Source organism: Sceloporus undulatus, chromosome 3 (genome assembly GCF_019175285.1).
Source record: "Sceloporus undulatus isolate JIND9_A2432 ecotype Alabama chromosome 3, SceUnd_v1.1, whole genome shotgun sequence".
NCBI classification, from domain to species: domain Eukaryota; kingdom Metazoa; phylum Chordata; class Lepidosauria; order Squamata; family Phrynosomatidae; genus Sceloporus; species Sceloporus undulatus.
Genome location: NC_056524.1, coordinates 77,077,048 through 77,104,972, shown reverse-complemented (window position 1 = coordinate 77,104,972; position 27,925 = coordinate 77,077,048). Strand labels below are relative to the sequence as shown.

The window sequence follows — 27,925 nt, the reverse complement described above, 5'->3', positions numbered from 1 at the left end:
GACATGTTTCTCCCCCAAAAGGCCATCTGAGAAATCTTGAACTAGATGGTCCAGAGGTTAATTTCACCAGGATAAAGCAAAGACAGTTCTCCATTATGTCAGTGACCTGAGCAGAAGAAGTAGTGAAGTTGAGAGAAAGGGGGGGGGGCACTTTTGATTGGTTAAAACTGGTCAAAGTGTCAAATGGGACAAAGCAGAATCCAAAGATGATCCTAAAACTGTGATCTACTTAATGGAAACAAGTTCAATATTTTTGTTAAGTGATGAGAAACTGGAAGGTACACCTTCAGGAAGCAGAAGCAGGATGGGGCCTGTTAACAAGAGCTGTAGCAAAGCAGCCAGACAAATATACCAGGCAAAACACAGGTGCTTAACATAGGTACTGTAACACCTTCTTCCTCTTGCCTCCCCTAACTTCTAGAGCCCTAGGTACCACCTGAAAATTGATTCCAGGATGTATCACAGCCCTCTGGACCAGGCTGGGTGATGAGGTAACCACCCTTCCCAATTTCACTGAAGGAGATGCAGTTCTGTCAGCTGATGCCCACTGCTGGATTATGGACATGACTGTATTAGGGTTTTTTTTTGGTGTGTTTTTTAGAGCCCATTGCCACAGCAAGTCACTCTCTCTCAGCCTCAGAGGAAGGAAATGGTAAACCCTCTCTGAAGAATTTTTGCCAAGAAAACCCTGTGATAGGTTCATCTTAGGGGTCACCGTAAGTCAGAAATGACTTGAAGGCACACCACCACCACAAAAACAATGCAAATGATTTATTAATTTTCACCCTCAACATTTTATGCTAACAAATTAATTTCCTAATTAATATTGGGGTTAATAAATTAGCATCAACATGAATGTTTCCAAGCGCTGGGAGTCTTTTTGTAAAAAGCAAATGTCCATCCTTGTTTTATCTGTAAACAGAGTGGAAATAATCACAGCTGACTTAATCCTTCTACTATGCCCTCAACCTGCCTTCACTGGAAGCTAAGATAAACTACTGTAATGAGTTAATTAGATGCACTGTATTGTTGTACCTATTTTGATTGTGTTGTTGTTGTGTGTCTTCAAGACATTTACAGCTTATAGAGACCCCAAGGCAAACCTACCATGGGGTTTCTTGTTTGTCTTTACTTTCTTCTGAGACCGAGAGAGAGTGAATTTCTGGGCAACACAGCTGAGGGATATAGGCTCCATTCTAGATAACCAAAGAGTTAATAAAGTAATGGTGTTAAGCAGCATTTACTGGAATCACAGAGACACTAAGTGCAAATTGCCCAATGAGATGATCAGCTGGGTGATATGCCAAAGCTCTGAGATACTTCCAAGGAAAAAGTTATAAAAGCCTCAGGTGGCCATGAGGCAAAGAGAAGAACAGAGCAAAAGGGCAGGATGCCTGCTGTATCTAAGGTCACTTTGTCGAGATTGAATCACACAATTCTGACTTCCAGCTTGTTCAGGACATCTGTTTGTGAGTAGAATAGGATGAAATATGTAGCTAGACATGTTAGAGCTTGTGTTTATTTTTGTGATCTTGTCTGAATATGACCTAGACTATTCCGTAACTTTGTAACATCTTCTAAGTGTACCTGAAGCAAGGTGCTTTTTATGTAAGAGATACTCTTTTGCTAATGTAAATATATTCAGAATAAAGCTTCCTTTAAAGACTCCTTTCTTTCCAAACTCTTTTCACATGCTTTTTGCTGGGTGTGTATGTATTTGTCCATCAGAGGCAGGTGGAAAGCACAAGACACATTATTTCAGTAACTTCCACTGAGTTATTCATGAAGGGGGGGGGGGGGGGAATCAGTGGGTAACGGTAGCTCAGGTAGATCCCCAAGGAGTATCATCCTACTCAGCAGGAGCAGAAGGGAACTCACAACTGCATGACACTTGCTCAAGATCACTCAGTGGGTCCGTGGCTGAGCAGGGATTTGGTCTCTAGAGTCACAGTCCAATTCTCAAACCACTATACCATACTATTTCACCTTCTCTCCCCCATATGGCACAAATCTATGCTGAAGGGTGCTTTCAGCCTTTCTGGGGCAAATCTGGATGGATGACAAAAGGGAGATGCAGCCCTTTGGCCCATGTGAAGGGCTAATGCTGTCCCTCCAAGCCTGGCAGATGCTCACATCTTGTTTAGAACGACAGTCAGTGTGCATGCACACACACATTTTCAAAAATATGAGGAAGCCCATACATGTTGACTTCTTAAATGGATTTTTTAAAGTCAGAAGCAGTCTTGGGGGGAAAAGTCCAGATCACCATTCCATAATTCAACTTACATTTCAAATCTTTTTAAAAACAAACACAAAAGTATTAAAATTGTGAGAAAAACTGAAGCATCCATAAACACTACAAAAGTTTGGCAAATTTAATCAAATTGTTATACACTATTAATATATTACATGAGAGTGTGAGGCTGGAGAGACAAGTCTTTTGAGAACATAATTGGGTAAGTCATTTTTGGTACAAGATCGTTCATGTGGAATGTATTTTCCAGTATAGCACACTATGATTAATCAAATACATGGGATTCAGTTTCAGTTGAATATGGAAGGCAGCTTTACTCCTCATGGCTGGAGAAGATATGTTAAAAAATAAATGCCTATTTAGGAAACCAATACTGCGACATACAGGCATTAAATGGGTTTCATTCCAAACGTTCTCTACCTGTCCAACCATTGGCTCAGTTATTAACGCTTCCTTTCTGTATAATTATCATACCTTAAAACTAAGCAATATATCACACTAGTCAGATATATGACCAGATGTGTGGACTAGATTTCATTAGAAACTGGTACATAGTTTTTAATTGGGACAATGAAATCCTGAGCTGAGCATCTCCCCAAACCATTCACAAAGATTTATGTTTATAACAATGGTACAAATAAGCATATTATTTTAAAAACAAACAGTGCCCCATACATACTCATTTACACATGCTGTCACATGACAATGATAAAGAATTAATGTAACAAACTGTATTTTAAAGATGCACCTTTGTATTTATTATAATTTCTTAAGGCACGTCAAATACATTAAACGGACTGCAGTCTGTGAGTATAGAAATATGTTTGGAAAAAATGGCAACAGAAAACACATACTTGTATACATCATTCTTGCACTTATTTGTTTATTACTGTATTAAGATGCTTTGTCCTTCATCTGCATGTGTTTTGAACTGAAAGCATACAATTAGAAGGGAAGCCCATTTTAAAGGCATGTTTATATCAGTGGCTGTTAACACTAACCAGCCAGATACTTCTGGGAATCTTGCAACCAGGGCACACTAGAATGAGCTATTCCCAATTACTGCCCCTAGCAGCTGGGAATCTAACACAGGACAAAAGTATTTCCAAATAGGATACCATTCCTTTTCACTGTTCCATGCAACAACTGAAGAACTGCAGGCAAAGAGCTCCCCTACACACACACACACACACACACACACCAATGTCCCTAAAATGCACCCTGGAAGTTGGAAGTGCATATGTGGACCATGGAAACAACATGTGGGCATACTGCTTTTTTAAAGGATTGGACTCCACAGTTCCCCCTGTCAGCAGGACCCTCTGCAGCCCCCAGTATTGCCAGTGCTTTTCCAGAGGAACAGAGGACAATAGGGCAAGGGCTCAACAAAAATAATTGTACTTTTAGTCTTCTTCTAATCTTTTCACTCTGCCAGCAGAAGTGTGCTGTTGGATCAAAAGTCTTCAGAAGATGGAAAGACTCCACCTTGGGGTGAAGTGTCTGGATAAGAGGTGCAGATTTCAAGAGAGGTGGGGACAGCCCAAAGAATAAGCTCTATGTAAAAGATGGTTTTAAAAGAATTAAACACTCTTAACATGCCAGGAGACTGAACCCCAATCATGAACTCTCTTGAGGTATCTTGCCTCCTCTATGGACTCAACAGGTACATGGCCCTTAGGCAAGCCAATGTTACCTTAGTCTTTACTCCTCCTATAGATAATATGAAGATAATACTACTGAACTAACATATAAACTTGTGTACAAGTCAACCTCACATATAAATCTAGGGACCAAAATCATGGAATTTAATATGACCCGTGGATAACTTGGGGATGCTGCCACCACATCCCCACTGCTTCCCTAGCCTCTTGATGCTCCATAAGAGCAAATGCTAAAGAAGTGCTGAAGCTTCTTGCTGCTCCCTTCATCACTTGGCTCTTGCCTTTGAGGGAAAGTTCCTGACTTGCTGCTGCTGCTGCTGCGGTGTCCCTGCTGCTCCCTTTGCCTCTTGGCACTCCATGAGGGCAAGCACCAAAGAACCACAGACAACTGATGCCAATAAAATCAGCCAAGCTTGCTTACCCAAGTAGCCAGTATAAAGGAGAGGCTGTCTCGGGGACAGGGAAGGGGGAAGAACAGGTTGCTCACCTGTAACTGTGTTTCTTCGAGTGGTCATCTGCGAATTCACACAAATGGGTTTATTCTGCGCCTGCGCAGCAATCCTCGGAAACTTCTAGAATCTCTAGGCAGAAAGTAATGTATCTCTTCCTCACGGGACTGGGCCACGCTAGGTACCGAAGCCGACGAGGCTCTAGCTGCACACCATGGTGCTCCTACAGACCATGATCGGGACCTCTTCCAGGCGTTCCCGGATCTCGTCCACGACCAGCGTACGGGACAGTACTTCATCCCGGTTGACCCGTCCCGCCTGCGTTGGGACTTCCGTGCTCACTCTCGAGCCCGTCTTCCGGATGGTGACACACCCCGCCGGGACGACCTCGGGACATCCGACCCTCTCATCAGACGGCGGAGCCCATCCCCCTTGAGTTCCGACTCGGGCTCTCCTCGTTCCGTGTCCCCCGTCTCGGACGAGGACGCCCCGTTTGTGCCTCAAGGCCCTTCCGTCCCTTCACCCACGGATGACGTTCAGGCCTTTGCAGACAGAATCATACGGATGGCTGACGCCCTCAAGCTGGAGGTCGCCCATCCTGAAGATGATGCTCTCAACCCGGTGGAAAGGAGGATCCACGGCTCTGCCCCGGCTCCACCAGCCCTGGCTTACCTCCTGTCCCTAGAGAAGATCGCCAAGCATTCTTGGGACGCTCCAGCCACCATCCCGTCAACTTCGCGCAGGATCGAGAACCTGTACCGGGTCACTCCATCCACGCTGTCCTGGCTGTCAAACCATCCCAAGCTGAATTCAGCTATCGTGGAAGGGGCCCAGTCTACTTTCGCCCCTAAAACCTCGTCCTCGCCCGTTGACAAGGACAGTAAAAAGTTAGATGGCCTGGCTAAGAAATTTTACGCCTCGGCGGCCCTTGACCTCAAGATCGCGAACTATGCGGCTTGCATGGGGGCCTACGTCCAGTTCCTGGTGGAGAAGATGGACCCCACCATTGCTGACTTGCCCAATGACAGGAGGCGTATGATGGCGGCTCTCAGGAACGAGATCCACCTGATGGCTGGACAGCACATCATCTCTGCCAGACACTCCACGGACTGTGCGTCTAAGATCCTCTCTGGCTCCATAGCTCTCCGCCGCTATGCATGGCTCCGGTCCTCAGACCTCACTCCTCAGGCTAAGGCGGCTATTGAAGACATGCCCTTCGACAACTCGGACCTCTTCAATAGAGACATGGACGAGAAGCTCAGCTTCAGGTACCGGATGAAGACCGCGGCTAGGAAGCATGGTATGTCCTCTGTACCATCTAAATCCCCTCGTCAGAGGTATCCTGGTCAGCGCCCCTGGCACCCAGGAGGCCAGTACCGTTTTCAGCCCCAGGACCGTCCTTATCACCAGGACAATAACCCTCAGGGCCGGTCCTCCAGGTCGCCTGCTCCCCCATCAGACAGGCGCCAATCTTCCCAACCCAGATACCAGCAAGGGTATAGGAAGAAGGATGGCCAGGGCAAGAAGAGGTTCTGATGTGTTCCCGCGCACCTCGTCACCTCCAACAGGCTGAGCCCTTTCTTCAACAACTGGGCTGCCATCACTATGGACTCTTGGGCACTTAACATCGTCTGCAGGGGCTATGCCCTAGAGTTCTCTGAGCTCCCACCAACTGGAGCCTTTGTTTCAACCGTCCCCTCGGACACCCTTCTCGACGAAGTGCGCACTCTTCTAGACAAAGGTGCCATTGAACCCGTCTCTCCCTCTGAGTTCAAGCGGTGCTTTTTTTCCAGGTACTTCACTGTACCGAAGAAAGACTCTGGCCTTAGACCCATAATGGATCTTCGAGCCCTCAATGACTTTATTGTCTACAAAAAATTCAGGATGGTAACCCTTGCTTCTATCTTACCACTCCTACAGGAAGGCTATTGGTTCGTGACGCTAAACTTGAAAGATGCCTACTTTCACATAGCGATCCTGGAGGACCACCGCAGGTTCCTCGCCTTTGCTGTCGGACACCAGGCATACCAGTACAAGGTCCTTCCCTTTGGCCTTTCCACAGCTCCAAGAGTCTTCACCAAGTGCATGGCACCCGTGGTGGCATACCTGCGTCAAAAGGGAATCACAGTCTTCCCATACCTGGACGACTGGCTCTTCGCAGCATCCTCAAAGGACACGCTTCTCAAGCAGCTGGAATTTGCCCTATCCCTGCTGCAAGCACTGGGACTACAGGTCAACTTCGACAAGTCCAACTTGACTCCTACCAAGCGAATAGACTTTATAGGAGCAACGCTGGACTCCCTGCAGATGAGGGCATACCTTCCAAAGACAAGGTTCTAGGCCCTCTGTGCATCCCTGCAACCCTGCCTGCGCCGAAGACGTCTTCAGGCCCGTGCAGTGCAAATCGCCATGGGACATTTAGCCTCCACCACTTTCGTCACACCGTGAGCCAGACTGCGTCTGAGGCCCATTCAATCTTGGTTCCTATCCGTGTTCTACTCCGTCCGACACACGCCTACCGAGCTTCTCACCACCCCGAGGACTGTACAGAGGTCTTTACGATGGTGGCTCCAATCCGACAACGTCTGTGTGGGGATGCCATTCCTACCCCCTCAGCCGGACATCTCTCTGACTACGGACGCTTCCCTACAAGGATGGGGCGCCCACACGCTGGACCTTACAATAAAGGACAAATGGTCACCGGCGGAAGCTACTCTCCACATCAACGTCTTGGAAATGCTTGCCGTGGAGAAAGCACTCAGAGCCTTTCAGTCGGTCCTCGCGGACAAGGTGGTGCTTCTTCTCACCGACAACACCACCGTTATGTACTACCTCAACAAACAAGGAGGTACAAAGTTGAGGACTCTGTTGTTAGCCACCACCCGCATTTGGGAATGGTGCATAGCACACAAAATTCTGCTACAAAGCATCCACCTGCCCGGCGACCAGAACGACCTGGCAGACCAACTCAGCAGGTCACCCTCCACTTGCCACGAATGGAGACTACATCCAGAGGTGGTCTCCCTACTCTTCAATCGTTGGGGAACCCCCCTCCTCGACCTCTTTGCCTCCCGGCTGAACGCCCATACTGCAAGATTTTGCGTGCTACTCCGAAGCCAAGAAGGGGCTGCCGGTGTCACCACAGAGGTTCTCCAAGTGGGTGGCCAGTACCATCCACCTCTGCTACGAACTGGCTAGAAAGCCTCTACCAGGTCGGGTTAGAGCCCATGCAACTAGGGCGGTAGCTGCATCCTCAGCCTTCTTGACGGGGATTCCCCTTGAGTATGTGTGTAAGGCAGCTGTCTGGTCCCAGCCTTTGACATTCATTAGACACTACAGGCTGGATGCAAGGGCCAGGCATGATGCAGCCTTTGGGAGGGCAGTGTTACTCTCTGCCATGCAATAGACCTGTTGCACTGTTAATAAATAACACAGTTGTTTGGTTTACATACTTTATTGATATGTGATTATTGGTTATTGACACTCCCTCCTCCACTGACTATAGCTCGCTAGTCTAAACCCATTTGTGTGATTCGCAGAGACCACGAAGAAGAAGAACAGGTTGCTCACCTGTAATTGTGTTTCTTCGAGTGGTCATCTGCGAATTCACACAAACCCGCCCATCCATCCCCTCAGTGTCTGCTCATTTGACAACGCTTGTTGCCGCGCTGATTAGCGGCTCATTCGGAACTGAAGAGGAGCGGGCCACCAGGGGCCTTATATATGGGTGGGTGGAGCTACCGCCAAAAAGTTGCCGAAAGATACATTACTTTCTGCCTAGAGATTCTAGAAGTTTCCGAGGATTGCTGCGCAGGCGCAGAATAAACCCATTTGTGTGATTCGCAGAGACCATGAAGAAGAAGAAGAATTTGTTTATCTGCTCTGTTTTTAAAGTGGCAGAAACCTAACAGTCGCTCTATGAGCTGGAGAGCCCAAACTGAGAGGGAAAGGTAGAAGAAGCAGTATGGATGTGGCAATAGTGGCAGCTATAGTTCTTTGGCACATGCCCTCATGGAGCACTAAGAGATAAGGGAAGCTGCAGGGATGTTGTAGTGATGGGGCTTTTTCTGAGGAAGGGAAAGTGGTATGGAGGGCAGCACTTCTTTTACACAACAGTCTCCCTTGACATACTAATAAAAGCATGAATCACTCCCCACTCCCTCCCACCACGTCTCTTTGGGATTTCCCTACTGTGGTGGCAGTGGTGGTGGTGGAGTGGCAGCACTTCTTTTAGGATACCCTCTGCTCTCACCACTGCTGCAGTGAAACTCAAAAGAACCACTGTGATTTTTTTGAACAGTATTACCATACCAAAAGTTGACCCATCATTTGGGGTTAAATTTTTTGGCATAATTTTTTGGATGCATAGATGAGTATATGTAGTACTTTGCAGGACTGTTATTACTGCTGTAGTGATTATAAACCAAACTGATGAAACATATCAAGCCTTCTAAAGTATTAGCAGAATGTGATGTACTGCTGAACACAGGGCATTTCCTTGGCAACTGCACATGTAGGTCTAGCCTCACAACATCAGGAAACAATTATAGGAAATGTACACTTAGCACAGGCAAGCCATTGGTTACAAACATAAGATAGTGACAAACATTGTCTCTGATTCTTAATAGCAGATTTCTACTTATGCATGATTACATTTAAAGTGCTTTTGAAAATCTGAAATTCGAGGCAGTTTTATAAAATCTTAGTGTCTGTTTTGTAAAAAAAAGTTTAAAAAGTTGGCATAGTAGTTTAGAAATCTCTGTGAGAAATTCAATTCCAGAGCTATTTTAGCGTCAAATAATGTGGGAGCACATTGTTCCAAAATTGTTGTGAATGCTGCAGTCCATTTACTGCATGCTGTTTTGATTTAACTTTTTGTTTAGGAATTTTTGTTTTACTGTTTGTTTCCTGCTTTCTGCTTTTAATATTTTCTTGTTGTTTAAAATCTTTGGTTTTCCTACCAACTTGTTCTTCCTCTTCATGTTCATCTTCTTCCTCTTCTTGGTTGTCTTTCCTGTTTACCTCCTCTTCCTCCTCCTCTTCCCCTTCTTCACTCTCTTCAGCTGCTGATTTATCTTCCATCTCTTCTTCATTTTCTTCTCCTCTCTCCTCTTCCTCTTCTGGATTTTTTTCTTCCTCTTCCTCTTCCTCCTCTGCTTCTTCTTCTTCAGCTTCTTCCTCATCATCTTCTCCTCTTACCCCGTCTTCTTCATCTTCCACACTTTCCCCCTCCTCGTTTTCTTCCTCCTCTTCCTCCCCTTCCCCCTCCTCCTCATTCTCTTCCTCATTCTCGTCCTCCTCCATCCCTCCTCCTTCTGCCTTCTCTACTCCTTCTTCATCCTCCTCCTCTGCTTCAACTTCCTCCACATGCCCCTCTTCCTCTTCTATCCCTCCTTCCCCCACTCCCTCTTCCATACCACCCTCCTCCTCCTGCTCTTCCTCCATCACCCCTCCCTCCTCCTCCTCCTCCTCTTCCTCTTCCTCCTCCTCCCCATTTTCCTTCTCATTTCTTTCTTGATACCCCTGCTCCTTTCCATCTCCTTTTCCTTCCTCCCCTTGTTCCTTCCCACCTGTCCTTTCTTCATCCCCTTCTTCCTTTTCATCTCCCCATTCTTCATAACTTTCTTTTTCCTCTTCAGTCTTGTTTATCTCTTTTTCTTGCTCCTTCTTTGACTCATTTTTCTGTTGTTCCTCCTCTAATATGCCAGTTTCCTCTACAAATTCACCTTCCTGTATGTTTTCTTCCTTTTCAACTTCATCTACAGCTTCTTCTTCCTCTTCTTGCAGTTCAACATCTGTGTCATCTTTTTCTTCAGCATATCTTACTTGAAGATTCTCTTCTAGTATATCTCCCAATTTAGCCCCATTTTCTGGTTCAGACTGCAATTCATCTTTTTCATCTCTGTCTATGGCTACTAAGGCATCTTCCTTATGGTTCTCATTAGCTTCATTTTCATCTCCGTCTCCTTCAGTCTCTACTTCACTGTCAACTTTTTCATCTTGATCCCCATCTTCACTTTCAGCCTCTTCCACAACCATCTCACTTTTTTCACTGCCTTGCTTACTTTCTGTATTATCTTCTTGTGTGTGGCCATTCTTATCTAATTGCTCCTCTATGTTCATCTTCTTTTCATTCTGGCCTTGCACACTGATATCTTCAAAGCTCTCCCTCTCTTTGTAGGCATAGTGTTTTTCTTCCCATTTAATATTTCTGTTTTCTGCTTCCATTTCTCTCTTTGACATGTTTTCATAATTATACTGATTTATCTGAAGAACATATTTTGCTGAGCCATTACTTGTTTCCTCACTTGATGAAGATGACACAGTTACTGCTATTTGTTTCATTATTTTTTCTTTGTGTTTTAACTCACTTGGATGTTTGTGGCTTTCTTTAGCTTGCACATATATAGTCCCACATTTTTCAGGTTTCAATACTTTAGCCTTGGCTTTATCTTCCTGATGATCCACAAATAACATCTCCATCATATTATCTCTAGTAAGGCTACGAGGAATATCTTGTTGAGTTGAACTGGAACTTATTGGATCCATTCCTTTCCTTTTTGCGCCTTTAATAATCTGCTGAGTGTCACATTTCACTGTACTAACAGCGATGGACTGTTCAGATTTATTTTTTGAATATTTTTTGCCAGCTTTAATTTTCCTCACAAAAGCATCATAAGAAGTTTTTTCTGTAGAGTGATCCTCCCCAAAACACTCTGAATATGTAGTTTCCACCTGAGAAGATGTTTCACACAATTTCAACCCCTCCTGAACCTGGGAGAGATAAGATTTTTTCAACCCACCCTTACCATCAGCATTCACGTTTGCGTTTTTATATTTCTTCTACTCCATATGAAAAGCAAGAAAAAGAAAAAAGAAAAAAGAAGAGCATTAAGAACAAAATGAGAGCAAACAAGACAGCAAACAAAGCAGAACTTTAAAAGGAAAAGTAAATAGCTTGACAGGAAAGAGACATAAATACAGGAAATGAATAAAAAAAGCAAAAAGAAGAGAGATGTTGCTTAAATCAAAAGATGCCCATCATTTGTTGCAGGAAACCACTAAATTCTAAATACTGCATTAATGACAGTAATATTAAAAGTAATTAAAGGATTAGTTGATTTATTCATTATTGTGACAATTTAGCAACAAAAATATACAACTCAAAATACATACATATATATATACACACACACACACACACAAACTGATGGTACCTTTTGTCTTTGAATTGGTGCTAACTCTAGTGATTGATCGCTGGGATTCAGTCTCATCACATGGGTCTGAAAAATGATGTGATATAAACAGTAAGTAACAGCATCAAGTCAACAGTTAGGATTCTTAGTCGTGCATTCTGCTTTTCTACAGGAAGATCTTAAGTATTTTCAAAGCAACAAGCCTTGACATTTGACAACTGAGGAGGCTGAGATCAAGGGGGGGGGGGGGGTTAACGTGGAAAACTACATCTAAAGCATATATATTGTTAACTGTGAGGGGAGGAACAATGATAATATTAAGATTAAGGTATAACAGTGATTAATTAGGTTTAAATTATTTGAATTGTGTGGGCAGGGCATTGATTTACATTCTAATCTTACTAAGATGATCAACAAATACATATGTTACTGTTTGATTTAAAATAAGAAAAGAATTCTGTCTTAATGACTGTATTAAGTGTTATGGTAAACTGAAGTTATGGAAAAAACAGGTACTGTAGAATGTGGATAATGGATTTCTTGAACTGTTAATTTTAATGGTTAAATACACAATTTTAGGGAAGTGAAAATAGTTATAAAAGATCTCTACTACGCTCGTTCCCTCCACATTTGTGGCTTTGACATTTGCAGATTTGATTATTCACAGATTTTATTAATATGCTCTCTCTAGGAATATCTAGGTCCTCCAGCACAACTCTATGGTCAACATTAACCAAAAGTTGCACTGAAAGACCTAGAGATTCCTAGAGAGAACACTCCACTAGTCTTTTGTAGCTCGTCCAGAGCAATTCTATGGCAGATATTGGCCAAAGAGTTGCACTTGAGGACCTAGAGATTCCTAGAGAGGTGTTCTCTCAGGTAAAAAATAGCGTTTTTGTTATTTGTGGTTTTTCCATATTCACGGGGGTCCTGTGCTCCTAACTTGAGTGAATGTGGAGGGATGAGTGTATTTGAGTTTTGAAGAGTGGAGGGTGTTTTGTTTAAATTGAATTAATTTAATTGAACTATTGTTAATGGATAGATATTGGAAAGCTAACCTTTTATTAACTTTCCCATAGAATCATAGAGTTGGAAGAGACCACTAGGGCCATCCAGTCCAAACCTCTGCCATGCAGGAAATCTAAATCAAAGCATTCCCAACAGATGGCCATCCAGCCTCTGATTAAAGACCTCTAAGGAAGGAAACTCCACTACTCTCCGAGCTAGTTAGTTCCACTGTCGAACAGCCCTTACTGTTAGGAAGTTCCTCCTATCTAGTATAGTAATTCTTACTTTATACGTGTACTATTGGAACATGGATAAATTGCAGAAAGAACTGTATTTTTCTTTTTTCTTTTAGATGGAGGGGCCTTAGTTAGGATCCGGTTATAGCAGCTGAGGAAAAGACTGGAAGTCAATTTTATTTATTTTTTTCTGTCTATTTTGTGGGGGTTGGGTTTTTTACTTTTTCTTTAGGGAGTGTATTCTTTTTCTTCTTTTCTATCTTTTATGCAGGGTTTATGCTATAATTCATATTGCTGTAATTGTAATCTTTTGTTAATCCAGTATGTTTAGTATGTTTTCTCTTATTTTTTTCTTCTTCAAAAAGCCAGAAAGCTGTAAATATTTTGCTTATGGAGAAAGAATGCAGTGTGCACCAGCTATTGCTCCTGTCACAAGTAGGAGCAGCTAAACAAATCAGGGAATTTCCATTTATTAATTGTTTATTGTAACCTCTGAACTGGGTATTCTGTCTTCTCTCATCAAGACAATTCCAGTCTCAAGCCACAAACAAATCATAGCTATAATCCTAACTTGGCTGGGGAGAGACAACCCAGAGTAGTGGGCTCAGTTGTCACTGTTTGTGTTTGATACTTGCAAATGCAGGATGTTGTACACAGAAGCCATTAGGCACAAACTATGATTCTAGGATTCTGGTTTATCTGGTTGGAAATGGCCAATAAATTTCTCCCATTTCAGCAGAAAATCATAGAAACATATGTTGGAAGGAGCCCCACAAGCCACTGAGTCCAGTGTCCTGCTCAGTGCAGGAAATCCAGCTAGTGTCTCCACCAGGTAGCTGTCCAGCCTTTTTTGGAGACATCCAGAGAATGATGCACCACCAGCTAATGGGTTACACTGTTGAATCACTCCTACTGTCAGATGTTACTTCTAACATTTAATTTAAATCTACTCTCTTATAACTTGAAAAACTATTAGAACTAATCATACCATCTGGTGCAACAGAGAAGGGGCTTGCACTCTCCTCTGTGTGATAATCCTTGTGGTATTTAAAAAGTACAATCATGTCAGCCCACAGTCTTCTTTTCATCAGAGTGAACCTGCCCAGCTCCTTCAACTTTTCCTCATATGTTTTGTTCACCATATCTCTTCTCATCCTTGTTGCTCTTCTCTGAACCTGCTCAACTTGTCTGTATTCTTAAAACTTTTCTATACCCTTCTTAAATCCCCATTTATGTAGTTTTAGCGAACACAGCATGATAGATAATGAGATGCGTTGAGAAATGGAAGAGAGTTCAGAACAAGCATCACAATATGTTTTAAAAGGAACCAGGATGTTCTTGTGGAAAGTGCCCTTGAGGCAAGTTAAGCAAGACAGATTGTAAAGCATTTTGAACATTACAGGCAATTTATGTCAGCTGTATGAGCAGCAGCAGAAGTCTTAGTTTTCAAGAGAACTAAGAAGCTGTAGCAGCCATCAACCTAAAAGCTAATGACACTGAGACTTTTCACAGTCCTAACAGGTGCCCCAAGTCAAGATAAATTTTGATATAATAGAAAATTCTATGGCTGGTTCTCGGGGTAATGCATCAGTATGAAAGCTGCAATAGAAAGTGCTTCTCCCACAAACCTATTCAAAGCATGAAAGTACTGTTTAAATGTATTACCATATTCAAGACATCTGTGGTGTCCCCAAGGTTTCTGCCCTCATTTTCATCTGAATCGTCCTCCCTTGAACTTTCCTCTGCATCACTCTTCTCTTCTTCCTTATCACCTTTAAAACAGAACCCAGGATGTACAGTAAGAAATAGCTGTCTTTTTTTGCACAAGCAAAGGAAGTTAGTTCCTTTTCAGTTCATGACTGTGATACAAGTAAAGTACACAGATTTTTGTTTGTCTCATCTAGTGGGAGAAGAAATGTTGTTCCAGTTATTTACAAAGTATGAATGAGAGCAGACATTGAAGTGAGTTCCCTTTTCCCTATCAGAACTCATATGTTTTGCTGGCCCTATATGATAAAGAGGCTGGGAAGTCAGGGAGTGGTTTTAAATTAGGAAAGCTTGAGGGAGTCTGGTTCACCTTATTCAGCACTGCAATCACAGATTATGCCACATTTTCTCTCCTGGGTTGCTAATAATTTTAATAAAGAAACGGACATGAAGATCATTTTCACAGATCTCAGCTTCATGTCAACTTTGCTCCTAATATATATGATAGGAAAGGAAAAAACGAAAGAGGTAGCCCTGCCCAGATTTTACTGTTATGACAGTTATGGGAAAACTTACAATGGGACATCCTGAATAAGGATCCTTTGGTGTTAGGACAGTGTTGCTTACAGACATTCCCCCACCTTAAAATTTACTCAGTAGCAACAGGTCACATCAGAAGGGTGCAAACACAAGACCCAGGTGCTGTGTCCCTGTATCTCCTCTGTCAACACTATTACAGACCTAATAATGTCACCCACAACATTAGGGTTTCATTCATTCACTTGTTTCATCTTACAATGTGGAATGTGCTATTTTTCTGTCAGCCATGTCCTTCTGCATCCAGCACAGGACAAACAGATCAATCTCTAAACAAAAGAATAAATGGACACTAGTCTGACATTAGAAATGGCAATACTCAAAAATAGTGTGAGACTACCTCAGTTTCCCAGGGCAAACTGTGACTGACTAAAAGTGGTCACTGTGAAGCAAAGGAATTTTTAATGAGATTACTGAGTTTTAGAAATTCCAGTCAATTTTTAGAGGCTTGAACTGGAATGAAGGTTGTGTATGTATTAATTAAAAAGGACAGATGAAGTGGGTGGGGGTGGAAATGTGGCAGTATCTTTAACTGATTTTTATTTTTGTATGAGCTTTTGTGGATACAAAGCCACTTTTTGGGAGGCACTATAGAGTGATAATAAATGTTCAGGGATAAGGTATATTTACAGAATTGTGGGAGTGGGACGGAACATAATAGAATCCAGAAAGGTGGAAATCATGACCCTTGTCCTAAATTTTCAAAGGGCTGGTAATGTGATACAGGACTTTCAGATCTTTAAAGTGGTCAATTAGCATTGTGTGTAAAAGCAATAAATCTGTTTCCCAAAGGCCAGTTTCTCTCTGATAATACAGCGTGCCCGCATCATACGCGGGCGCGCTTTACGCGGCTTGAGCATACGCGCTCAAGCCGCGGGGTGCACGCTGGGCGGAAGGGGTAGCGTGTCCCATTTAATTGAATGGGCGCGCGCGCCCGTTGCGCCCTGTGCGCCGCCGTGCACGAGCCCCATTGTTTCCAATGGGGCTTAAACATAGGTGGAAATCGCCTTACGCGGAGGGATCCGGAACGGATCCCCGCGTAAGGCGAGGACCCACTGTATTCCTTTTGTTATATTTGCAATAGCAAGGACTCTTTTTCATACTTCTACTAATGGACTGGCATTTGTAAATATAGTTCAATTTAACAACTTCTCTTTCTAGTATTCCTCTGTAATTTTCTTGTTCAAGGACCACAACCTGTAAATCACTTACTGTACTGTGTGACTAGAAAGGTTGAAAAGCTCAGCAATTGATTTTTGAATCTAATGTTGGATTTCTGTCCATTCATCCTCTTGCACAGAGAATGTCCTACTTTTCCAATGTAGAGTGTATTGCTGGCATATATCAGATTTGAGGAATAGCAAGTATATGTACCTCTGATATTGTGAGTGATGTTATTGATCCTTGTAGTATTGCTCCCAAATTAGATGTGGGGACAGAGTTGCAGTCTCTTATTAACTATGGATTAACTAGTTCACCTAGTGTCTAGTGCTAGAATGTTTGAGTAACTGACAACTGTTTTATAAAAGGGTGGTTTTAATGATGTAACTGTCACTATCAATACTTTTCCACATTTAATTTTCCTCTACCCACATTGTCTACAGTCCTGATTGTAATGTGTATTCAATAATACTTCATGCATCTGACAAAGGGGCGGCAGTTCATGAAAACTTATGCTACAATAAATTTGTTAGTCTTTAACATGTATAAGGGTCTTTATTGTTTTTATTGCAACAAACTGCTTGTAAAGTTCAAAATATAGTTTACCTCTTTCATACTCCAATGCAGATTCAGCATCTTTTTGTCTTTCAGCTGCCTGTGTGTCAGGGTGGTTTGCTCTGGGTGTATCAAGGGAAACAGTAGAGGTAATGCCATCTGATTCAGGCTTTAGGAAGTTTTCTCCCAGTGGGGGGAGTGTTCGCACCAGTCTAGATTGCTCTGGTGATTTTTCCTTGCAAAGGGGTTAGAAGAAAACAAAGCACCTTTTAAATCACCTTAAAAGGTAACCAACAAAGAACACTTGGTTGGCAAGCTGAGGGTTGCATTTGCTATTCATTTTTCCAGAGTGGATACTACTGTGAACAAATACATACCATATATACTCGACTATAAGTCGATCTCATGTATAAGTTGAGGGCAGGTTTTGGGCCAAAATTGTGGATTTTGATATGACCCATGGATAAGTCTAGAGTAAAACTTAGGAGCATGTATCAAAGGTTCTAAAGGACAAACCAAAGGAATGCCAAAAAACTTGCAAAATTCCAGCAGAAAGCATAACTATTTGTGCTCATACTAAAGGCTGGATGGATGAGAGAGTGGGGGGGGGGGGTCAGTGCTTCCAGGGCATATTAAACTCTTACCTTTCACCATACATACATACATATATAATATGAGTTAAAATACAGTACTTACATTGACTCGTGCATAAGTCGCCTCAGTTTTTTGGGGTCAGTTTTTTAACCTAAATTTCTAGACTTATACATGAGTATATACAGTAATCTGTCCAGTTGCCTAGAGTGTTTTTATTAACCTTTATTTTATTTTTTTATCACTTTAAGAGTGGAATTCTTTTATAGGTTTTCACAGTGGTGGTGAGGGAAGGCAAACAAAATCATTTTTATCTGAGTAGCCACTAAGGAGTGCCTTATTTTCTTCATCATTGCTCTTCCCACATCTTTTTTCTTCCTGCTGCCCCCATATACACCAACATAGTTATGCCAACATAGTGCACCAGCAGGATTCCATCCTAAATCATGAAATCAGCAGTGGGACCATGCTCTTTAGACCTTTCTGGGCAAGTTTTAAGACATATAGAAATGCCTGCAAGATTAAAGTTGAAGATGTTCATTTAAGTGAAAACTCAAGCCTGTGAGTTTTCACAGGTTACTTAATCCAATGTTTCTTAAGCAATTTGACACGTGGGACTGGCAATTTCTTACCAGCGTGACAGAGACTAGTACTACTGTATTTTTGTGTCACTGGCTACAAATATTTCATTCTTTCCTGAAAACTGTCCACAGACCACCATTTTGAGTAGCCAATGATTTAACCCATTGGTCAGCAAGTGAAAGATACAAAGGAAAGTTACATGCTAAGTATAAGACAGTAGCAGGAAGCTTTATTGTCTATTGATTTATTAAAGATAGTTATACATTTTCTATATAAATATCTATCATTTCATTATTCAAAATGCATTCTGCTAGTTGTCTGGCTATTTTAATTTGTAAAGTAAAACAAGGACTCTTCAAATATTTCGCAACAGCATTCTCTCAAATTAGGCCTGCAGAAGTAGAAACTATCAGGCTAGACATATTCCATTGCAGACACAGCTTGTACTTTGCCTTGTGTTGACCTGCAAATGGGTGCCATCATAATATCAGTACAGTGAGTGGCTATGTACAAAAAGATGCTGTGGGGATTTTATTGACTTGTCCTGTTTTACAAGGCTGGAACTGATAAATTCCTACTTATGGTATGATTATTTGAAACAGAAGCACTATAGGACAGATGAGACTTTTTTTTAAGAGAAAAAAATTCTGTTCCCTCAATATGGACAGTGAAGCTACTATGAAAATTAAAAATTACTATATTTATCAGAAAGGAACAGGAAATTTTAAAATTAAAGGAAATTCTTTAAATAAAAGAAACTTGAGGAAGAGAAGTTAATCTGTTGATTGTTATTAGAAGCACTTAAAATTTTACCTTTTCTCTCCGTCGCACACGTGCTGATAACGTTTGATGAAATGTATCTATTATTAATGTATCTCCATCTGTTTCAGTGAACACAGTAGATAAGCAGTGTTCATTTTTGTCTGGCACATGTGTTTTATCTGATTCTTGAAACCTTGGTGAGGCAAATACCAGCATATGACATCCACCACAGGCTACCTATAACATGAGAATAACAAAGATGTTAAAGTAAGTGTTCATTGTCATAAATATGGGGGAGGAGGGCAAACAGAAATCTCTTTCCTGGACTTCAGAACGTTCATCTCTTGGTACAAACAACTGTAAAAACAACTTCTAAGGCCATCTCTAGATGTTATTAGAGCAAAATCATCACAGCAAACAGATCGGAAGAAGAAGAAAAAAAGAAAGACAACAGTAAGACTAAAATGTTCAATACTTAGGCTTCAATTTTTTTTTTAAGAAAATGTTTTATTGGGTTTGGTTTCCTTAGGAACATGTTTTGCCTGTAGTTAAACTGTATTAGGGCAAAGCTAAAACATGGAAGAAACGGATAAAACTAAATTCTTGTACCCTCATTTTGTAACTATTTCTCCCCATCAGTGCCTGTATCTTTCTAACATGCTCTCAACCACTTGACTGTCCCCTGTGGCAGCTGCTGACAATGAAGTGCAACTGCATTTGGTGGGGCAAGGAACTTCAGAGCTCCCCAAATGACTGTGAACTACTACTTCCATGATACCTCACCATAAGTCAGGCTGGGCAGGGATTCTGAAAAGCAGAGTTCAACAACTTCTGAAAGATCACATCATAGCAATATAGCAATAGCAATAACATTTCTATACCACCTATCAGTACACTTAAGCACTCCCTAGCGGTTTACAAGGTGTAAGTTAATTGCACCCAACAAGCTGGATACTCATTTTAGTGACCTCAGAAGGACACTAGGCTGAGTCAACCCTGAGCCCCTGGCTAGTATTGAACTCACAAACCTTGTGATTTATGAGTGAGTGGCTGCAGTACAAGCATTTAACTACTGTGCTACCAGGGCTCCTGGTGAGATGATAACCATAAAATAAAATTATCACTATAACTATACAAATATGGCAGCACGTATTAGATGTATCAGCTCCTGCTGTAACTCTATGTATGAATAATGTTATTTGTAAATTCTGTATGTTTATGAATTTATGCATACAGATAGATCATCATGGGAGGGCAAAACTGTCATGAAACTGGAGGGATGGGGTGTCCTATAAGTTAGAAGAGGACTTGCCAATATGGTGCTCTATTGTCATGAATTGCACTTGCAGAAGATTGTTAGTCCAGCCATACATATTCTGATTATTATAATCACACCTACTGGTATATATGTTATCTTGCTTTAAAGCTGACATTTAACTGTTTTACAGCTTCACTGTACTCTGCTTGAGTCTCGTTACTCAGTAAAGAGGCTATGTTTTCAAATGCAAACTTTGTACTTGTCCCACTGGAAGCTCTCTCTCTATGAATAAGAACTTCAGTGCTGTCTTACCCATGTTTGTTGGGGTATATAAACCTCGCCTAGGACAGCTTTCTTTAACCTGATCTCAGCAAGAGGAATAACACTGTATCTGAGAATGAGAAAGGCCCATTTGGAAGTAAGACAATAATGGAACATCCAGTACAAGCCAGGAGACAATCTGTACTAGAAGATGTATCAGAGTTCATCTAAAGGGACATGAGAAGACTTTCTTGGTTTATATTCTCAGAAAAAGCATACTAAATAGTATAATTTCTTTGGACTGAATTTTTTCCACTTACAGTGTAATACTTCATATGTCTCCTCTCAAGTAAATCCTGCTGAATTCAATAAGACTTGCCCCCCAAAAGTACAAACAATACTGAAGCCATAATATTATAATACCATCAAGCAGTACAGGTCCAAAACTCTAGTGCTGTAAAGATGTTTTGTTAGAAACAGAATGTCATGCACCCTAGAAACCTGCTTAGAGATGTACATAGGGAGAGTGGGAAATAGAAATGAAAAGCTAGAACTACTCTAAATAAAACATAAGTATTTCAAAGCATGAAGAAAAAAACTGCAGCCTTACCGAATGTACAGTGAACCTTAAAAAATTGGAACATAACGTAGGTACAAATTGATTTGTGTAATTTTCTTCTCCAAGTCCTAACTTGCCATGACGTCCATCTCCAAAGGTATACATAAGGCCATTCGCTAAGTGTGGAAGGAATAAGTATGTTTGTTAATGTGGAACGCAGAGGAGTTTCAAATGTAGTGGATATAGACATCATTCCAGCAAGAAACTAAATAATTTAGCAGAGGAAATCACTTTAATTCCAAGAGCAGAAATTCTAAAATATTATTTTCAACTTGTGAAACAGGCTTTTCATGAAAATAAAAGAAATTACAAAAAACATCACAGTATTCACTCATTCTTTACATTTGCTCACTCTCTTCTGACCCTTGGGAGGCAGCAGGACCTTCTCCCTAACTGAAGAGGGCAGAGGACCTTCAGAAGAAAATATTACATCGAGGCACCTAGAAGCCTCATGGAATAATGAATATTCTAGACCTGATTGCAGGTACATCTCTAGAAAGGTGTGGAGTGTCTTTCATCTACTGGCTAAAGATTCATTATATTATATTGTTGTCCATCTTCAAATCATTTCTGATTTATGGCAATGCTAAGGTAAACTTATCATGGGGTTTTCTTGGCTAGATTTTATGGAGGGAGGTTGCCATTCCCTTCCTCTGAGGCTGAAAGAATGTGACTTGCCCAAGGTCATCCAGTGGATTTCATGGCTGAGTTGGGAATTGAACCTTGGGCAAAATACATTAATTTAAATAAATTAATCTGTACCATTAATTGTATCATATGGTACAGATTAATTTACTTAAAAATGTATTTTAACATAAAACAGAGGTGCACACCTGTTGTTGTTGTTGTTATGTACCTTCGAATTGGCTCTAACTGAGGTGACCCTATACAAAGGGATCTTGTAACACTTTTGATATTAATTGATTAATTATCCAGTCATAGGGTTTCCTTGGCAGGATTCTTTCAGAGGAGGTTTGCCATTGCCATCCTCTTGGTCAAGAGAGTGTGATTTGTCCAAGATAACCCAATGGATTTCCATGTCTGAGTGGGGATTTGGGCCCTGGCATTTCCAGAGTTCTAGTCCAACAATCAAACCACTACACTATGTTGGTTCTTGCACACCTCTAAGGTCTAAACCCCATGCCTGAATGGTGGCATGTGCACTAAGAGGACCCTACACACCCCTAGGGTGTCCTTAGTATTCAGGCAAAGATAAACACACAAGCATCTTTTATTATTACAAATAACTTTATATCATTTACAAAATCTGCAAATTTTCACAGTTACCACTGCAAGGGTATGTGAGAGCTAAAAGCATGCTTACCTGTTGTTAAAGCCGTATGATTTTCCCCACTTGCAATATTACAAATTTTATGCTTTCCTAAATTATCCACCATCTTTGGTTCAGAGGTTTCAAAAACAAACGTACCATGTCCAAGCTGCCCATATTGGCCAATGCCAAATGTGTAGACATCTCCCCCTGGGAGGAAATGGCACATAAATGTCATATTATGCATATAGTCAGCCATCATCCAAGGATTCATAATAACACATTGTTTAAAAAGCTCAAATGGAGGTGGTGCCCTTGTAGGAAAACAATAAAATGCAAACTGTCCTATAAAAGCAGGGGTGAGCAAACTGCAATCCAGGGACTAGCTGCACTACTTACATGTGTGTGAGAGAGAGAGAACTGTAGGGACAATGAAGCTTTCCACTTCTAGAGAACTCCAGGATCAGCTGGGTTTTTTTCAAGTTAAAGTAGCTGTGTGGGTGGATGAGGGTTAGTTTCAAATTATAAGAATGGAATCTGGAAATGGATGCCTGGTAAAATAGGGTTCTGGTTCCCACTTTGGAGGGCTACCAGGTTCTTTGCTTGGTGCAGGCCATGTTTTAAATTGGGATGGGAAACTTCGCCATCAGCCCTGTTAAAGTTGCCTACAATGCATAAATACACTGCAACCGTTTTTTTTAAGTCATACATTAATATATAAATAAGACTGGAAATAACTAGATTGTTCCAGAAGCTTTAGGAAAAGGTAAATAAACAGTTTGATATCAGCTCAAGCTTCAATATAGAAAATTATCGTATTTATTTATTTACTTATATTCTACTTTTATTTAGATTTACGTATTATTTACTGCAAAAAATAACATCATTTGAGTGATCCAGAATGCAGAATTCTGTGCACAGGACAAGAAAGTAATACATTTAGGTACCACTTTCATTCTAATTATTTTTCATGCACAACACATAAAGAAAGGGATGTGGTTCAAGCATGTCTGGGAGGGGGATGCTGCCACACCTCAGGTTGAAGGAACCTGCACTATATATATTGGACTGGAGTTGGTGGCTGGGAGTGGGTATATTTTGGGCAAAAAAAGCATGTGTGCGAAAGAGAGAAGGCACAAGAGGCAGCACAATTTGGGCTTTATATCAGGCAGCAACCTGATTGGCACCAAAACAGGTTTTAATCAGAGCCAGGGATCATATGGCCCTTCTGGTATTGTGAGACTGCAGCTCCCATCATGTCTCATCTTTGGCTAACCTGATTGGAGCTCACAGGAAATGCACTACAAAAACAACATTTGGACAGCCACATATTCCCTACTCCTTCTAAATGATTTGGAAGGTTCAGTATGTGAACACTTCAATTTGTTTAATTAGCAGTACTTTATCATTATTTAGACAGTAGTAATCTTGATGTTTCCCATTTGTAACTCAGTAATTGAAAAATATATTATGATTTATAAAAAGCCATAGACATTGCAGAATAATAAACAGATGAGGAAATGCAAAAATAAATGGAAATCCTTGATACACTTCCCCCCAAATATAAGTGTAAACACCAGCCTTTGCACTACATTTATTATTGAAGCTCCCTCTGCTGGAAAAATATAGAAGCAAAATAGAACAATCTTCTCATGAAAAGCCTCAGATTTCCCAGCTTTGCTTAAGCAGGCCTATTTTCACTATTGCCTTAGCTCTTGCAAATCTATCAGTACGCTGCATTTTTAATACTGAAAAATATATAATCATGGCTGTGGGGAGGTGTTCTAGCTGTTTTAGAAGACTGAAAGTCCAGCTCTATTCTAAAGCCTACTGTATTTCAGTTTTGTGAAGAATCTGAAAGCCACCTATAAACTCCAGACAGAAAGTAAATACAGGCAAACTAAAAAGGACCTTGACTAGTTTTCTTGTGCTTTAATTTGTGTAACATTTGAATCCCTTTCCTGTCAACTGTGCAAATAAAACGGTGATTGAAGGAGCTAAGGATGAGATTACTAGCTAATCAACCTTGTCAGCAAACACTGTTTCAACATCCTCTTCCTGTAGTTAAATCCTAGCCTTTTTCTACTATAGTTTGGTTTATGGATTCAACTTTACTATCAGTCTCCACCATTATTTAGTGCTAAAACTGTACACTCTGTACTCTTTGTACTTCCCCTCATTAGGGAGTACAGCTATCGCAACTGTACTTCATATTTGGCCATTATCAGGATAAGTTTCTGGACAAATGTTAGATTATTATTAAATGTTCTCTCAACTATGAAGCTGTTCTTCTGATTACACACAGCATTGGAGATGCTACTGTAAAGAACACTGCACATCTTGATGATAAAATCTTCTTAATATCTAGGAATGTACTCCATACACCTCAACTTTCTGGTCAGAAGAAGAAATGGATTCATGAGCCTCCTGATACAGAAATACGACAAGGCTAAAAAAATTTTCAGGCTGGACCTGTTTCTTTGATATAGCAATATGGACCTCACTTATCTCAGTCCTTGTCAGGACTTTGCTTTGATACTAGTTTTTCCAGGTCTGGGCTAAAATCCAAATATCAGTCCCAATAGTTAAATAGTCTCAACATGAGTAGCCCCATTGAGTCATGCTGCCTTTTAGATGCTACTGGGCATTAATTCCTATCATAATTCACCATATGAGAAAACAGGATGATTAAAGCTGATGGGAGCTGCATTCTAGCACTATCTACACAACCACAGATTACCCAGCTTAATCCAGTGTGCTATTTCCCACAGTAGTCAACCAGCATCCTATGGGAAGCTTACAAGAAAGACATGAAGTTGATACCCCACTAATTTCTTTTGCTAAGCTGTTGTCAGTGGTATTAGATTGGCTTATTCCAATAACTGGATTCAAGGCATCTAACACATCATATTTAAAATAATACAAATTACAATCTATACAAGTCATAAAAGTTAATAGATTTAAAAAGTAATTAAAACATTTATAAAGTTAAATCATTCAACCTTAAAATTCATTAAAGGCCATATACAGATCTTTAAAACAGCAATGTCAGCATTAAAATCCCAGCCCAGTCAGCTCTAAAAGCTGATGGCATAAAAATTTTCACTTGCTGATGGAAGGAAAGCAAGGATGGGACCATCATGGTCTCTTTGGAGGTCATCTCCAATCTGGAAGCAGCCATTGAGAAGGCCTTCTCCCCCCCCCCTTTTTTTTTTTTTTTTTTTACCAGTCTCTTCTTGAAAATTCTGCTACCTTATTGACACACTGTGAAAATGTGCTAAGAGCTTTCTGGATGTCCTTATATGAGTGTGCAAATTTGCATGATTTTACGATGGAGAGAAATATTGCATGAACCCCAAGCCAAGGAGCAGGAACAAGGAACAAAAAAATCTATAATATAAACTGCATCTGTACCTGCAAGTGCTACTGTATGTCCTCCTCCACAAGCAACCTTACTGACTTTACCAGAAATTCCAAAAACAGGTTGAGGAACCCTACTGTTTTGTGTTGCTCCGATAACAAACCTAGCTTCCCATTCTCAGGCTCTCCAAAGTATAAAGTTCCCCATCTCCTGCAGAAAACAAAGCAACAAATTGTGACTGATGCCAGAAGGAGAAAAATCAATTCATCTGAGGAATATTTTGCATGTTTTCTTCAGAACAAGTTCTACCTTCACAACCCATATATATATAAAGCAATAAAAAATGGTGGTCCTGGGATAGGTAGAGACTGCCTTGGATTTGGTGAATAAAACCTCCTTTGTTCCCTGGGAAGACCCATGATCTGACCCTCCATCTATGCCTAATTACAGATGGTATTACTAACTGCCCTTCCCTCACTTGAATCAGCAAATGAATGTTGTGTGCGGAGTATTCTTGTGGCAAAGAGGAAAGTCACCTCATCTCCTACCATCTTCTGTCCTGCCAGTGCAATTCGCAGGGCTTTTGGAAAGAACAATTTGTAATATATAACAAGGGAAAAACAGAATATGAAATCTCATCCATTAATAATATGCAACCAAATCCCCAAGCTAACGTAGGAAACTTAATGTTACTGACTAAACTGTCTGATCTGTATACATATGGTTTTCCACACTTACGTGTTATTAAGGCAGAGTGGTAATATCCACAAGATATCCAGGAAACAGTTTTTCCGATGTCCACTTGTGAGGAACAGACACTTAGCTTCATCACCCAAGCCAATTTGTCCTTCAGATTGTCTCCCCACATAAAAAAGCTGTCCATCCTCTTAATAAAGGAGGACTTCATAAATGTAAACGCAAGTGTTAAATTATTTAAAGAGATAAATAATACAAAACAACAGCAACTATGATTTCTGAACTGCAACTTCACATATATCATGTGACTTTATAACTCTGAGGGAGCTGGAGGGGGTAATTTCAAAGCAACATGTTTAAATAGCGGATGAAAAAACTAGTTTTGGACAGCAACTCCACGAATCCTCACCTGAAAGGCCACTAATCTTTCGGCCTCTGAGGGAGAGAGAAGGCTGGCCAGTACCATCAGGGCTTGGCCTGAAGAAAGAGCCCCTCCCTCCCTAACGTCATGTTCGGGCCTCTGAGGGAGAGAGAAGGCTGGCCCGATACATCAGGGCTGGCCTGAAGAAGGAGGCTCCTCCTCCTAACGTCATTTTCGGCCTCTGAGGGGAGAGAAGGCTGGCCCAGTACCATCAGGGGCTGGCCTGAAGACAGGAGCTCCTCCCTCCCTAACTGTCATCTTTCGGCCTCTGAGGGAGAGAGTAGGCTGGCCCAGTTACCATCAGGCTGGCCCTGAGAAGAGCTGCTCCTCCTCCCTAACTGTCATCTTTCGGCCTCTGAGGGAGAGAGATAGGCTGGCCCAGTACCATCAGGGGCTGAGCCTGAAGAAGAGGCTCCTCCCTCCTAACTGTCATCTTTCGGCCTCTGAGGGAGAGAGAAGCGGGCCCAGTACCATGCAGGGCTAGCCTGAAGAAGAGGTCTCCTCCCTCCCTAACTGTCATCTTTCGGCCTCTGAGGGAGAGAGAAGGCTGGCCCAGTACCATCAGGGGCTAGCCTGAAGAAGGAGGCTCCTCCCTCCCTAACTGTCATCTTTTGGCCTCTGGGGAGAGAGAAGGCTGGCCCATACCATCAGGGGCTAGCCTGAAGAAGGAGGCTCCTCCCTCCCTAACTGTCATCTTTTCGGCCTTGAGGAGAGAGAAGGCTGGCCCAGTACCATCAGGGGCTAGCCTGAAGAAGAAGAGCCCTCCCTCCGTGTCCATCTTGCCTTGGTCCAAGCCTCAGAGGGAGAGAAGCACTGACCTGAGTTCCTCCCCCTCCACCATTCCCTTCTCCTTTGTGTTGTGTCTTTTAGATTGTAGCCTGTGGGCAGGGAACTGTTGTTATCCCCTCTATTGTAAAACCGGCTCGGTATGCCCAGTGATCTGGGCGGTATATACATTAAAACCTATTGATGTTATATTATTAAAAATTTTTATTTTCTATCATGTTGGCTGGGAGTTCCTGGGAGTTTAGACCAAAACCTAAATTTTTAAAGGAAAGAAAGGGGAAGAACTGTAGCTCAGAAAATATAGCAAAAGTCTCAGTTCTGTGTGTAATTAGAGCGAGCGGAGGTCTTTTGAAACTTGTTGCTAACTGTGATGACCTTCTGTTTAAAATGACATCTTACATAAGGCACATAATAGCAAACCAGACATATATTATATACAAATAGGATAATTTCTCACTGTAAATTAGGAAGCTGTGGTGGACAGATTGGCATAT

General features: G+C 41.5%; 1 protein-coding gene across 1 annotated transcript in view; it reads right to left on the bottom strand.

Annotated features, from left to right (window-relative positions):
• The window catches only part of RPGR (retinitis pigmentosa GTPase regulator), a 117,111-nt gene that overhangs the window by 9,626 nt on the left and 79,560 nt on the right, over positions 1-27,925 (bottom strand). Inside the window, 11 exon segments of the mRNA XM_042460864.1 lie at positions 11,582-11,647; positions 14,470-14,576; positions 16,876-17,059; positions 18,811-18,996; positions 20,889-21,013; positions 22,222-22,377; positions 25,582-25,674; positions 25,677-25,721; positions 25,724-25,738; positions 26,267-26,343; positions 26,345-26,414. Of these exon segments, the coding sequence (XP_042316798.1) occupies positions 11,582-11,647; positions 14,470-14,576; positions 16,876-17,059; positions 18,811-18,996; positions 20,889-21,013; positions 22,222-22,377; positions 25,582-25,674; positions 25,677-25,721; positions 25,724-25,738; positions 26,267-26,343; positions 26,345-26,414 (1,124 nt within the window).